Source organism: Stegodyphus dumicola, chromosome 11 (assembly GCF_044657685.1).
Source record: "Stegodyphus dumicola isolate Sdum_Otavi_A_Nest chromosome 11, ASM4465768v1".
NCBI lineage: Eukaryota > Metazoa > Arthropoda > Arachnida > Araneae > Eresidae > Stegodyphus > Stegodyphus dumicola.
Window position 1 is genome coordinate 142,458,584 of NC_140778.1, and position 12,648 is coordinate 142,471,231.

The following is a 12,648-nucleotide window of genomic DNA, read 5'->3' on the forward strand; positions in this document are numbered from 1 at the left end:
GTTCATCTTTGGAGAATCCATCGCTGAAAATATCCGATTTCCGCGATCAAAACAACAATTCAATATGGCGCTTCAGGAAACAGTCAGATGTGTAGTTCCGTAGATCATCAGAGCGCATGCGCAAATGAATAAACCAGACTTGGCTTTGCCCCTGTAAAGGTTGCCTTTTGGATATACACAGACCAAGCCAGACCGGGTTTCCGCTTGGCGTTGCTGTGCTGTCGAAGCTTTATTTCTTCTCCCTTACAAATTCTTTGCATTGACTTTACATCTGTACTCTTCTGCGTGCTACGGCATGGTAATTCAACTTATCCTACTTTTTCACACACAAACATTGTCTACTTGATCCTGTATTTCATTTCGGCCAAACATTTAAGTATCCGCTACTTTGAATTATGTATTTTTCAAACAGATTGCATTTTAGTATGCAAATTTACAATTATGAAAGGTAAATGGGACTTTACTGACATTCAGGGTTCGGTTCCGATACATGACGCTCCATGCTGCTGTTTAATTTCTGCTTCATTAAATACATGCTTTGCTCATTCGCTTCCCATGGCCATCAGAGACAGCTCATTCTAACCCCATGGACACCAGACAGACTGTACTTCTGAGGCATTTATCAACTAAGGAATCCATCGGCTCGGAATACTCCATTAAATATAATTTCTCTCTGACAAGCCAAATGAACGAGCGGAAACAAATGGCTCAAGCAATGGAAAGTATAAAGGTTATGAATAATGAGTATCATTAAAATTCTTCTTCTCGATCTGTGAATTAAACTAAAAAGTATAAATCATCTACACCTTTTTACTTCAAAAATGTACCATAAAAATATTTTCACTAATCTCACCATAATTTCTGCAGATAATTGGATTAACCCCGTCCCCCCTAAGCACTTGCAAACCTTCAGAGAAAACTAATAAGTATACAGCGATGCTCCAAAATAAAAGATGTGAAATTCTCGCGCAATAAAAGAATAAAAATTTAGAATTGATGCCACTAATATATCAAAAACTAATATCTATTTATCTAAACTAAGTATTGAACTAATATCTCAAAAATTTGGAAAAAAATCCTACCAGTTCTCCTCAACGAAGAAAACCCAGACTGACTATCCATTGACAAAATGTTTCAAGAATTGTGCATTTCCAGAATTTGAGTCCGAAATGAAAACAAATCAATTCCCTACAAATAAAATCTATAGATAATTACAAAAACGTTATAGTCAATAAGGCTGTATTAACTTTTATACTTTTCAGTTTAGTTAAGAATTTTCAGTTGAAGTCATCCTTAAAAATATTCCAATTCGATTTACCGAAGAAGCAACTTCCCAAGATCTTAAAAGAAGACACTTCCCAGTTCTAAAATTCAAGCAATTCTCGAAAGCACTAAAGGAACAAAAAATATGATTGCTTGTTTATTCACTTGACCCCCCCCCCCCAATAAAAAATGCAATCGAAGAGGGAATATATAAACATAACAACGATGTTAATATTCACATCACTATAGAAAAGCACTCATCTAAGAAGCTCTCAATTAAATTGCTATAAATTCTAGGAACATGCATGCTCCAACAAAATTGATACACACTAAATATCACCAAGGCTAGAAGAAATACCAATATGTGCCTTCTCTCATAATACCATTTTAGATCCTACAGAGGTTGTAAAATGTAATAAAAAATATTCAAAAGTTTAAGTAATACTGGAAACAAAACAGACGTACTCAAGCAAAAAGATTTCACTGCTTTAACTCCTAATAATTCTTCAGAAAAACGCAGTATTACCGGACAAAAATTTAGGGACATATCCAAAGAAAAACCTTCCATAGAAATTACAGATACTTTTTCAATTTTTAGTGGTCCAGGTGTTTTAAATTTAATGAATAAAATTACAGCATTAGCACAGAAGTAAAAACAGCCAGAACGTTCATAGCTAAAATGGTAACAGCATTCCAAACAGGAGAGATTATGATGAAACTTGCTGAAGAAGAATGCCCCAGAATTTCCCCATACAACTACCGGCCTTAGTGCAGAGTGTTCGTTAATCATCGTGGGTTCTAGCCCCGGCCAAAGACACGATTCCTTTCCGTCTTTTGGCTGTGAGAATGGCCCTCATATGGATTTAGCGTTTTTCACTTTTTCATGGGTTAGAGCTATGGGATGAAGTGATAATGTGTCTTGATCAGTCGAAGACCTGCCCACACCAATTGAAGACGGCTTAACTAAGCATGATCCAAGCCATTAAAAAATTAAGGTGATGTCATAGCTTAAGAATGCAGAGAAATCCTGTACAGCTATTTTCAAGACCAACTATAGCATCTTCTGATATTTTTCATGCAATTTATAGTCTCTGAAAAGAGATAATGGAGATCAGGATAACAAACAGAAATCAGGTTTGCAATAATACCCAAGAGAATAACTTAGTCACTGAAACCAATGATACCCAATCAGATAATACTGAAAACATTGAAATGGATACTAACACTGCTGACCCACAGCAAAACACTTCAGAGGAAAATAAATCGGATGAAAACAATGCACAGAATAATATTGCAGAAACACCATAGTCAAACAAATTACCTCCTATCATTCTTACGGAATCCATATATGCATGGAATAAGATAGTTGGCATTTTTCGCCAACACAAATTTGAGTTCATTGGTCAAAGAATACAAGAATTTCAAAGAATACAAGGCGGTAAATTTCTCTCAGTGCCCAGCAACGCCTCAACAAAATCGATCAAAATTTACTCCCAGCCAACCTCCTATCAGAAATCCATAGAATCGGCATAAAGAAGATTTCCTTCCTCTCAACACAAATCCAGAAAGCAATCAAAATGCGCACATCGCTGAACCCCAAGAAGCAAATAATTCGCTCTCAGAAATTTTCAATCTTGGATCTTTAAAAACTATATAGACTATAATAACCGAAGGCCTAAAAGAAGCGAAAAAACAAAAAATCTGCTATTGACGAAATCAGCATCATAGTTAACATCATTGATAAAGTCCGCAGTTACATTTAATATGCCTAAAAGCGTCAATATGAGAAGCTTTAAAATGATTTCCTGGAATGCAAATGGCTTAAATAATAAAAAGGATAAATTGGGTAATCTTATTCTTGAATTAGAACCGGATGTTCTGTTAATACAAGAGACTCACTTGCAACCTGCAAACAAAGTACTTTACGCAAATTATGCTACTTTCGGATCTGATAGAACTACAGGGCGAGGAGGTGGAATTATTACTTTTGTTAAAAGGAGTATACATTATCAACTTAAAAAAAACAATCTACTTCTTTTGAGAGTAATTCTATAGGAATTGAAATTGAATTTAACAAATTCATAATCTCCAATATTTATATTCCACCGAATCATAGACCAATTATGGCTGAAATTGAACATCTTTTGGGCTCTAATTATCCCTCTCTTGTAGGTGGTGATTTTATTGCGAAACATCAATGTTGGAATCCTGGTGCAAGCAATAGAAAAGATACTGAAATTTTCAATTTGATCCAAGATAAAAATTATGTTATACATGCTCCTGATGAACCAACACATTTTGGTTACCATAGCTCCTCCGTTCCTGCTTTATCTTCCTGCCTTATTCCTGCTTTATCTTCTGATCATAATCCTATCTTGCTTGAAATTAATATCAACTGCTTCGTTCCTGCATTAGGTCGCAGCATTGGAATTGCCAATTGGAATAAACATTCTCAAATTCTGACTGAAACTATATCAGGAAATCTTTGCATTAGCAGTAAGGAAGCCTTAGACACGGAAATTCAAAATTTTACCAACAGTGTTGAACAAACTTTAAGTTCTGCTACCAATAAATTAATCAGTAAGCATCATTTTCTTCCTCTTCGGAATAACATCAGGCAAAATATTAAATATAAAAATCGCATCCGGAAATTATGGCAATCTACTAGAGACCCAAGAATTAAAGCTCACATTAATGCTTTTCAAAGGACCATTAAAAAGATATCAGGGAATTTAAATCTCAACGTGGAGCAACTTCTTAAACACTCTTGCTACTGAAGACAATTCCCTCTATGACATTGCTCGTAAATTCAAAAAGCCTTTCAAGCAGATTCCTCCACTTCATGGTTGCAATGGACTTGTTTATTCTGATGAAGATAAAGCCAATACTTTCGCTGACATTCTTGAAGATACCTTTACTCCCAATGCTTCCCCATATGATAATTATCATATCACCAAATTCAATAGCACGGTATTTTCTCTCCTTAATAGCCCTGGACCACTTAATGTCCCCTTTCTCGCTTTTCCGAGAATTGCTGCAGATTTTATTAGCTCTTTAAAAAGTAAAAAAGCTACTGGATGTGATGGCATTTTTTCCAAAGCACACAAGCATCTTCCAATTAATGCAATTACGTGGTTAATTAAAATAATTAACTCAATTATCGAGCTCTCTTACTTCCCCAAATCATGGAAACATGCAGTTGTTGTTGTCTTCTCTCAGCAAAGCCTCATCAAAGTTCTACTTTTCCTCAAAATTATCGGCCTATCAGTTTACTTAGCCAAATTTCTAAACTTGTTGAAAAAATTATTTTGTTTTATATTAATTGAATCATGCCTCCTAGCTCTTATACTTCTAATGAACAATTCGGATTCAGACATCTGCACAGCACCAATCATCAGCTTCTCCGCGTTATATTGATAGATCTTACATTACTGATAGATTAAATTGCAAATTTCCTACCGCCGCAATTTTCTTATATATTGTTATAGCCTTTGACAGTGTGTGGAACCAAGGACTTATATTCAAACTACACTCATGTCCATAAATTAATTTAAGGATAATGCAAAATTAGGCAAAGGAAGAGTTAGAAGGAAAACAAATTTGACTTATTTGTAAAGCTTATTTATTAAATAAAAGGTAAAGAGCAAAAAAAGATGCTATATGTTTGATATTATTTAAAAAATTAGCGATTTTTTCTCCCTCGAGCAAATTACAAAAAAAAAAAAAAAAAAAAAAAAAACCTATTTACAAAAAAACCAATATTACATGGTTGGTATGATTGTTAATACATTGCATGTCTTCCAGACGATGCAATACAGTCAGTACAACACCTAGGCATGCTGAGTATCAAATTATCGATCTGATCTTGGGAGATATTACACCATTCAAAAAGCAATGCTCTCCGAAGTTCCGGTAGACATGTAGGAGGAGGTTGACGGGCTGCAACTCGTCGGCCAAGCATATCCCACACGTGCTCTACTATGGTGACCAGTTCATACGGGTGATATCCTCCGATTGAGGGCATTCGCTTACGATGTTTGCACGGTGAGGACGGGCGTTGTCATCCATAAACACAAATTGTGCGCCCATGGCGCCCCGAAACAAACGTACATGTTGTTCAAGAATGACGTCCCGATAGATTTGGCTTGCCATGGTTCCGATAGATTTGGCTTACCATGGTTCCAATATGAACATGCAGGTCAGTTCTGGAACCCAGAATAATTCCACCCCAAACGAGCACTCCTGCACCACCGTAACGGTGTCGTTCAATGATGTTTTCTTGGTGGTAACGGGTACCTGGAGCTCTCCATATGAAAGTCCGGCGAGAATCAGACTGCAAGCTAAACCTGGACTCGTCGGAAAACATCACACAAGCCCACTGTTGCGGTGTCCACAATGCATGCTCTCTACTCCAGGCTAACCGCAGGTGACAGTGAGTTGCGGTAAGTGGAACGCATCTGACAGGTCTACGAGCATATAGACCAATCTGCCCTAAGCGTCTGTACACGGTCTGCCTTGAAATTGCCGTACCAGTGGCTGAAGAGATCTGACGAGACAGGTCTGAGGCTGTGCTCCGCCTGTTTCTTTTGGCAGTAACTGCCAAATACCGGTCGTCATTCGGCGTTGTAACTCTGGGGCGACCTGTACTGTAACGTCTACTCATATTACCATCATCTTGGAATCATTGCCAAAGCCTGGAGATGACACTTGGGCAATTCCAAGTTCGTCTTATACTTCTAGTTGGGCACGCCCAAATTCCAGACGGCCAATAATTCTACCACGTAAAAAATCATCCAAATGCATCCTTTGTGTCATAACTATTCGGTTATTGCGCTGAAATGCTTATAAAGCGCCTGCGAACAATTTTACTTCTTAGCCTGTATTCCTTATATATGATTCTCTTACACTCTCGTCATTGGGACGTACCTTCGGTGTCATCTGGTTACTTCCTGAAATTTGCATATGATTCTTGAAGATGTGTGTAGTGATTTTACAGGTGATATATTTATTTTAGAGTTCGATTTCCGCGTGACTCCGAATTATCCTTAATTTATGGACATGAGTGTAATTCAGCTCAATTTTCCGAACCACTTTATTCGGCTTACTGCCTCTTACCTCAGAAATGGCACTTTTGTTGTCAAAATTGGAAACACATCTCGATTCTTCTTATCTCCCTTTTGTTGTTTTAGACATTCTTTTATCTGATGCAGAGTAAAAGCACGCTGTCACACGCTGTCACTCTCTTTCCATTCGACACAAGTCAAGTCAACTATTTTTCGTCATGTATTAGTCGATATTGTGCAAAAGATGAACACGTCTGACAAATGTATGATCCAGAGTATATTTCCACACCTATGTGTGTCTAAGAATAGAGGGGGAAAATGCTAATCGGATATCACGAACGAAACAAAATTTTTGTTAGATATAAATTCTGTAAAACAAATTCAAAAAGCAATTTAGCTTCGAAAAATTTTTAGTTAATAGTACGATAGCTGATTTATTTATAAAGGTCAGACAGCTTTAAGAAAAGAAAGTCCTATTAGTTAGTCAGTCTTTAGACAAGAAGTTCTTAGAAATTTGTTTTATTAATTTTCTCTGGTCTGTCGACGACAGCGAAGATAAATTAATAGGACAAATTTTACTGCATAATATTTCAAAATAATTTTTGACAAAATATCGACAAATTTGACTGCATAGCATTTCGGAATTCCCAGAACATCGGAAATCTTCGTTGTAGGAGAAGTCTTCGGGTTAATTTCAAGACATTACGGCCCATAATTCTCTTGTTGCCCTTGAGTTAACATGATTTTCTCATTTCCATTTAAATGAACTGGAATAATGGACTAGAAAATTTATAAATGGGGCTAATTAATTTTTACATTGAGATATATATATTTTTCAAAGATTTGAAGGTTTTTTTTTTTTTATTCTTAGCTTTTCTTAAAATAAATAAGCCCAGTTAGTAATTTCTGCATTACGATTAACCGCTTTATTTGGAAATAATTTGTTTATGAACTGACTCTTTTTCACAGTTCAAAATCAATGAGAAAATAACCTGATGAAAATGAGTACCGAAAGTCCTTGACGAGGATAGTTTCAAGTAATTTCTTTACAAGGCTATAAATTTTATCACAATCAAAACGCCATCAAGTGCCAAACCGTAATAAGAAATAATGAAATTTATAATCATTTAATACAAGCATATGTATGATTATTTATGCGCCAAGGAAAATTTCCATTAATAAGGGAAAGAGATTAGGTTATCATCATCTGTTCTGAACTTTTCTCCTACTTTGTTAATTTTCTTTGAAAACGTTGAATGATCTGTATTTTTTTTATTTTAAATGAAAATAAATTATTTAATGATTAATTACCTTTACTTTTTCTAAAGTCCCTATCACATATGTTTCCGCTACGCGGGACTGGACGTGGAAAGGGACATTTCTCAGATTTCCGCGAAATCTACGTGTCTAGATTACCATTTTCACTTACTAAACAGACTTGAACGCCAAACAGTAATCGATTATCGCTCAGATTGGGATCGCGTGATCCTTCAGAAGCGAACTTTCATCTGATTGGTTGATTTCTACCCGGGACAGAGCTGCAAACGGAATATTTTCGGCGAAGTTTCAAAATATCCCGCCTAGCCGGGACATCGTTTCCGTAGCTAGCTGGACCTCGCTTCCAGCGGAGCTTTTTTTTTTAGGAATCCTCCCGTTTAAACCAGTGCTACCAGAAATCTCGTTTCTCAGAAAAGTCCCGTCTACCGGGGACCGTCGCTAGTTGTGATAACCCCTTAAGCCGTGTGTTCTTTCTAGACAAAATGCTCTTTTTAAGCCGTTTCTGACTGATTGAGAATATTGGCGGGTCATTTCCTGGAGTACACCAGACACCACAATATTATTTTTGTGTACCCTTATACAATACCCCTTTGTGCACTGTCTCGGAATTACAAGGATGTCGCTCTCTAAGTTAGTACACCTGCGGTACAATATCTGTTTCATCATGATGACGTGTGTTCCATGGGCATATTCCTATCTTGTTCTATTTGCTACCAACGCAATTTGCCTTTAATACTAACAGCTTCAAATGAAGGCATCAGACGTCTTCTTGTTCAGCTATTGTAATGGCACATATCGTTCTACTACAGAGATGCTAGACTAGGCTCCTGACATAAAGCAAAATAACGATAGTAATTTCAAAACAGTTTTTCAAACTGTTCAGGGCTTAATTTCTAAGATTAGAAGGGCCGGAGCCCTATGGAAGACCGTCAGCAAAGAGGAACAAGAGTAAAGAAATAAATAAAATAACTATTAAACTCATGAATAATTTTAAATTAAATAGGTAATTATTATAAAATTAATTAATAGCTATTTAATTAATGTTTATAAATTATTATTTAATAAATAATCATTATATAATTAATTGTAATTTAATGGATAGTTATTAGATAATTAATTAATCATAATTTAATTGATAATTATTATTTATTGAAATAATTAAAGATTAGAGTAATTAAATAATTAAAATCAAGTAAAATGTAAAGAAATAAAGCGAAATTTTATAACCAATTTTTAATATAATTTTATTGTTAAAATAAAATTTTCTATGATGATTTCGTCCATGACTTGTCCAAAACCACACAAAGCACATAAAGGTGATGCAGTCATGTTTTAATGTGACTGCATCAATAGTCTGAAACAATAGTCTAAACTCAGCTGCAGCAGTATCACGAGGAGAATCCGAGACACAGGCGGCTTTTAATATTCCTAGAGCGTGCTATTAAAAGCAGATTAAAAGTCTCGGATTCTCCTCGTGCTACTGCTGCGGCTGAGTTTAGACTATTGTTTCGTTTTAATCTGACTGCCTCACCTTTATGTGCTTTGTGTGGTTCTGGACAATTCATGGACGCTGCTCATCTGGACATGTGCTCTGCACTTGTCTTCTTTATAGTTTCGACTGTACTATAAAGAAGTATTGGACAGCTCGTTGCCTAATGATCTGATGGTCAATGGGCGGTCATTTAAAGTAATTATTGTGATTCTCTTCAGTAAAATATATATTTTTAGGTGCTTAATGCAATTTATACGTGCTGTTTTCTTAATTGTTGGTTTATTTGCAGAACCGAGGAAGCTGAAGCGATGTATCATCGAGCGCTGGAATACGATGATTCGAACCCTGACCTGTATTTTAATGTAAGTTTAGAACATCTGCAGATTATATATATGTTTTATGATAGGTGCAATAGGTACCTTGGCTTAATTTTTTTTCTTGTAGTTTCTGAACTCCTGGATTTTGTGCACCTATCCAAATTACTCCTAATCTCTCCCAAAATGCTTGCCAAAGTGTCATTATATTATAACACCTAAAAATGGTTCGTGCAAGGGACCACATATTTTTCGTCAGATGCTATTCTTTTCTCATGAAAAAAGGGTTACAAGTGACAGATAATGGTTCAAGTAAAACCTTCCAATACCCCAAGCAAAGTTATGCAACATTTTGGATGATACATTGCAATATAAGAATAGAAATTCATTTCATGTAATTGTTAGCTGAGTCCTGATGAAAATGCTGTCAATTTTTTGTAGTACAAAACTGAATACAAATATATGTTATTAATGAAGAAATTCTTGAAACGTCTTCCTCTTATACGAAGTCTGATGTATGCACTATAAATACTAATAATTTGTATCAAACCTTGAATTACGGAAACAACACACTTGCAATAAAATCTACTCCTTACAGCAAAAGGAGCTGCTGCAGAGCTGGAAAGAAATTTTAGTTTTCATTTCAGCAACAGCTATTTCATAATGGTATCTTTAAATCAATTTTTAATAAATCAGAATTATTTCTTTTCAAGAAATCAGAGGTATGTATATATGGGGAAAGAAGAGATCCCGATCATTATTTTATATATTTTATCTGAAGACAGAAAATTAAATCTTAAAAGGCCACCATATAATTGGAACTCTTATATATATGCATAATTAAATATCCACAACTCCAGTAAAAACATTAATATTGTAAGCATGCTATCTACAGTCTAGAGAAAAAAATTATTGCAATCTCTATTTATCACATATGTTTTATTATTTCATAAATAACAACTTAACACGCGTAATTTATTTATATCTGCAGGGCGTGTGGAATTTAGAACTTCATAACATAAATTTGGTTGTATCATTGTATCGTACCACAGTCTGTATGCTTCCTTTAAATTAATTAATGAATAGTGAGTAGCGACAGAATTTGATGACTTATTGATATTGCATTGATGACTGTATTTATTTATACCTATACCCAAGTAATGTGAAAATAACATAGTGTTACGAATTTGGTATTTAAAAAGCTAATGTTAGTTCAATTATAAATTAAATGGTTTTATTTCTCGCGCAGTGCAGCGCGTGACGAATATTAAAAGAAAGCTAAGCCGGAAAAATTAAAAATACAAGAGCGCGTGCGTTAAATAAATTAATATCTCTTTTTGATTTCGAGAAAGTACTGGAAAATTCTAGCGCGTGATTTTAAAATCTTATAAAAGGAGAAAAACATCTCAGTTTGTAGTAGTTGCTTAGTTTGTTGTTGTTTAGAAAACTACTGTTGTTGATTGTAGCGAATTCGCGGATTAGCGTTCCTTAGCTGTTTTGAATTACGTTCTATTGGACATTTGAGTAGTTAAAAGATAACTACTGTGAGATATTGTAATACTGCGTGATAATTTGAGAAGATTTAAGCATTTTTGTTGTGATAATAATAAATTTTTGTTCATTTTTCATCGGACTTGTGCATTCATTTCATAACGAACCCGTACGCACGCAATAATATGTTTAGGGCCATAACAATGAGAAAGCAATATAGTACATATTAGTTTCAGCTAATTTCTCATATGATAAAGAACACTGCAATGTAAGAACAAGACCAGTAGTGTATGACAGAGTTTAAAAAATGCGCACAAGCAGAGACGATGCAAAATTAGGGACATATAACGAAAGATGCAATAACAAAACATAAAGCTAAAGGGGAAATATTGTGATATATATGTCGCAGGCTATCTGGAATATCCGGAATTGCAGAAATCTCGCCATTTTGTAAAGTTAAATGCAAAATTAACTAGTTCCTTCTAATCAGACTCATATATTTTAGTTTAGGTTAAGATAACGCGCCGATTAATGATTATTGAAGAAGTCAAACATTAACTCCAAGTCGGACGACAGTACCTGGCAGCTTCTAGAGCGCCTTAACATGATACAGAGGCCTTCCTTAGTTGACTGTGCTGGTGGGGCGCCAACCCACCAAACAGCCCGCAGGGACTTCTCATGTTCATCGCCACAATCCATCACACTGAGGGCTGCGCGGGGAGCCGTCCCCCCGGGCACAGCGCTTAATATCTACATGAGAACGTCCCCACAGCGAAGGCAACGGACACGACAGTACCAGAACGGTCCCTGCCAAGCCCGCGCCTACCATAGGATGGACCATAGGTTCTAGTCTTGTGACGTCTGATTATAAACCCAACAAATCGAAGCTGGCAGGACACAAGTCCAGCCTGTAGTCTGGGAGAACCCCGGGTCTCCTCCCATAAATGAAAAGAATCAGCGTAAAATTTAAAAAATTTTCAGGACTAGTTTCGATGGTTTAACTGTAGAACCATCTGCCTCAGCTGCCTATTCTGAGTGCAAAGGAACGAGATAAGACATGGTGACCATGCGTCTAATATCCTTACTTTCCAAAGAATTGTCTGCCTTCCCTATGTGACAAAGCGTTGTCCATTAACAGGAATCCAGAATCAAACTGCGCTCTTGAAACGTCGAACGTAGTGCTCTACAATCTTCTCTTTGTACCTCATTACAGTCAGGGTGCCTGTATCGAATACATGCAGGGATGTGCGGCCGTTGAACGAAATGCCTGCCTAAACCACTACACCTCCGTCCACATTAATGAACCTTTGTTCTGATGACAGAACGATGGTATCGTGTTCTAGGATCTCTCGAGGTAGAGGTTCGCTGAAAATCAGTGTCCAAGCTGAATATCAACTTGTCTATAAAAGGCACGGTGCTTCACTGAAGTCTGGTCTAAGGTGCATGTAGTTTGCGTCATGCTAAAATCGTTTTTTTTTTTTTTTTTTTTTTTTTTTTTTTTTTCTGCTGCAGTGGGCGGGATGCAGTCAGCGGGTTTTCTGGAATACAGTCCTATTTCAAGAAGCATTTGAGCAACTGTAGATCATGAAACTCAGGTTCCAGTGGCAGCATACAGCTCAGGCGAAAGCTGTAAAATTGTGGCACTCCTTTGTTACCGCGCTGAAGTGCAGAATGACGATCCACTTTTGTTGTTGTGGATCCTCCAGGTCTCCTCGACATGGATCCAGTTTCCTGATATTGTTTCTGC

General features: G+C 36.2%; 1 protein-coding gene across 1 annotated transcript in view; it reads left to right on the forward strand.

Annotated features, from left to right (window-relative positions):
* The window catches only part of LOC118195312 (protein O-mannosyl-transferase TMTC3-like), a 580,765-nt gene that overhangs the window by 537,141 nt on the left and 30,976 nt on the right, over positions 1-12,648 (forward strand). Inside the window, exon 16 of the mRNA XM_085827263.1 lies at positions 9,386-9,458. Within this exon, the coding sequence (XP_085683389.1) occupies positions 9,386-9,458 (73 nt within the window). The remainder of the gene's footprint in view (positions 1-9,385; positions 9,459-12,648) is intronic.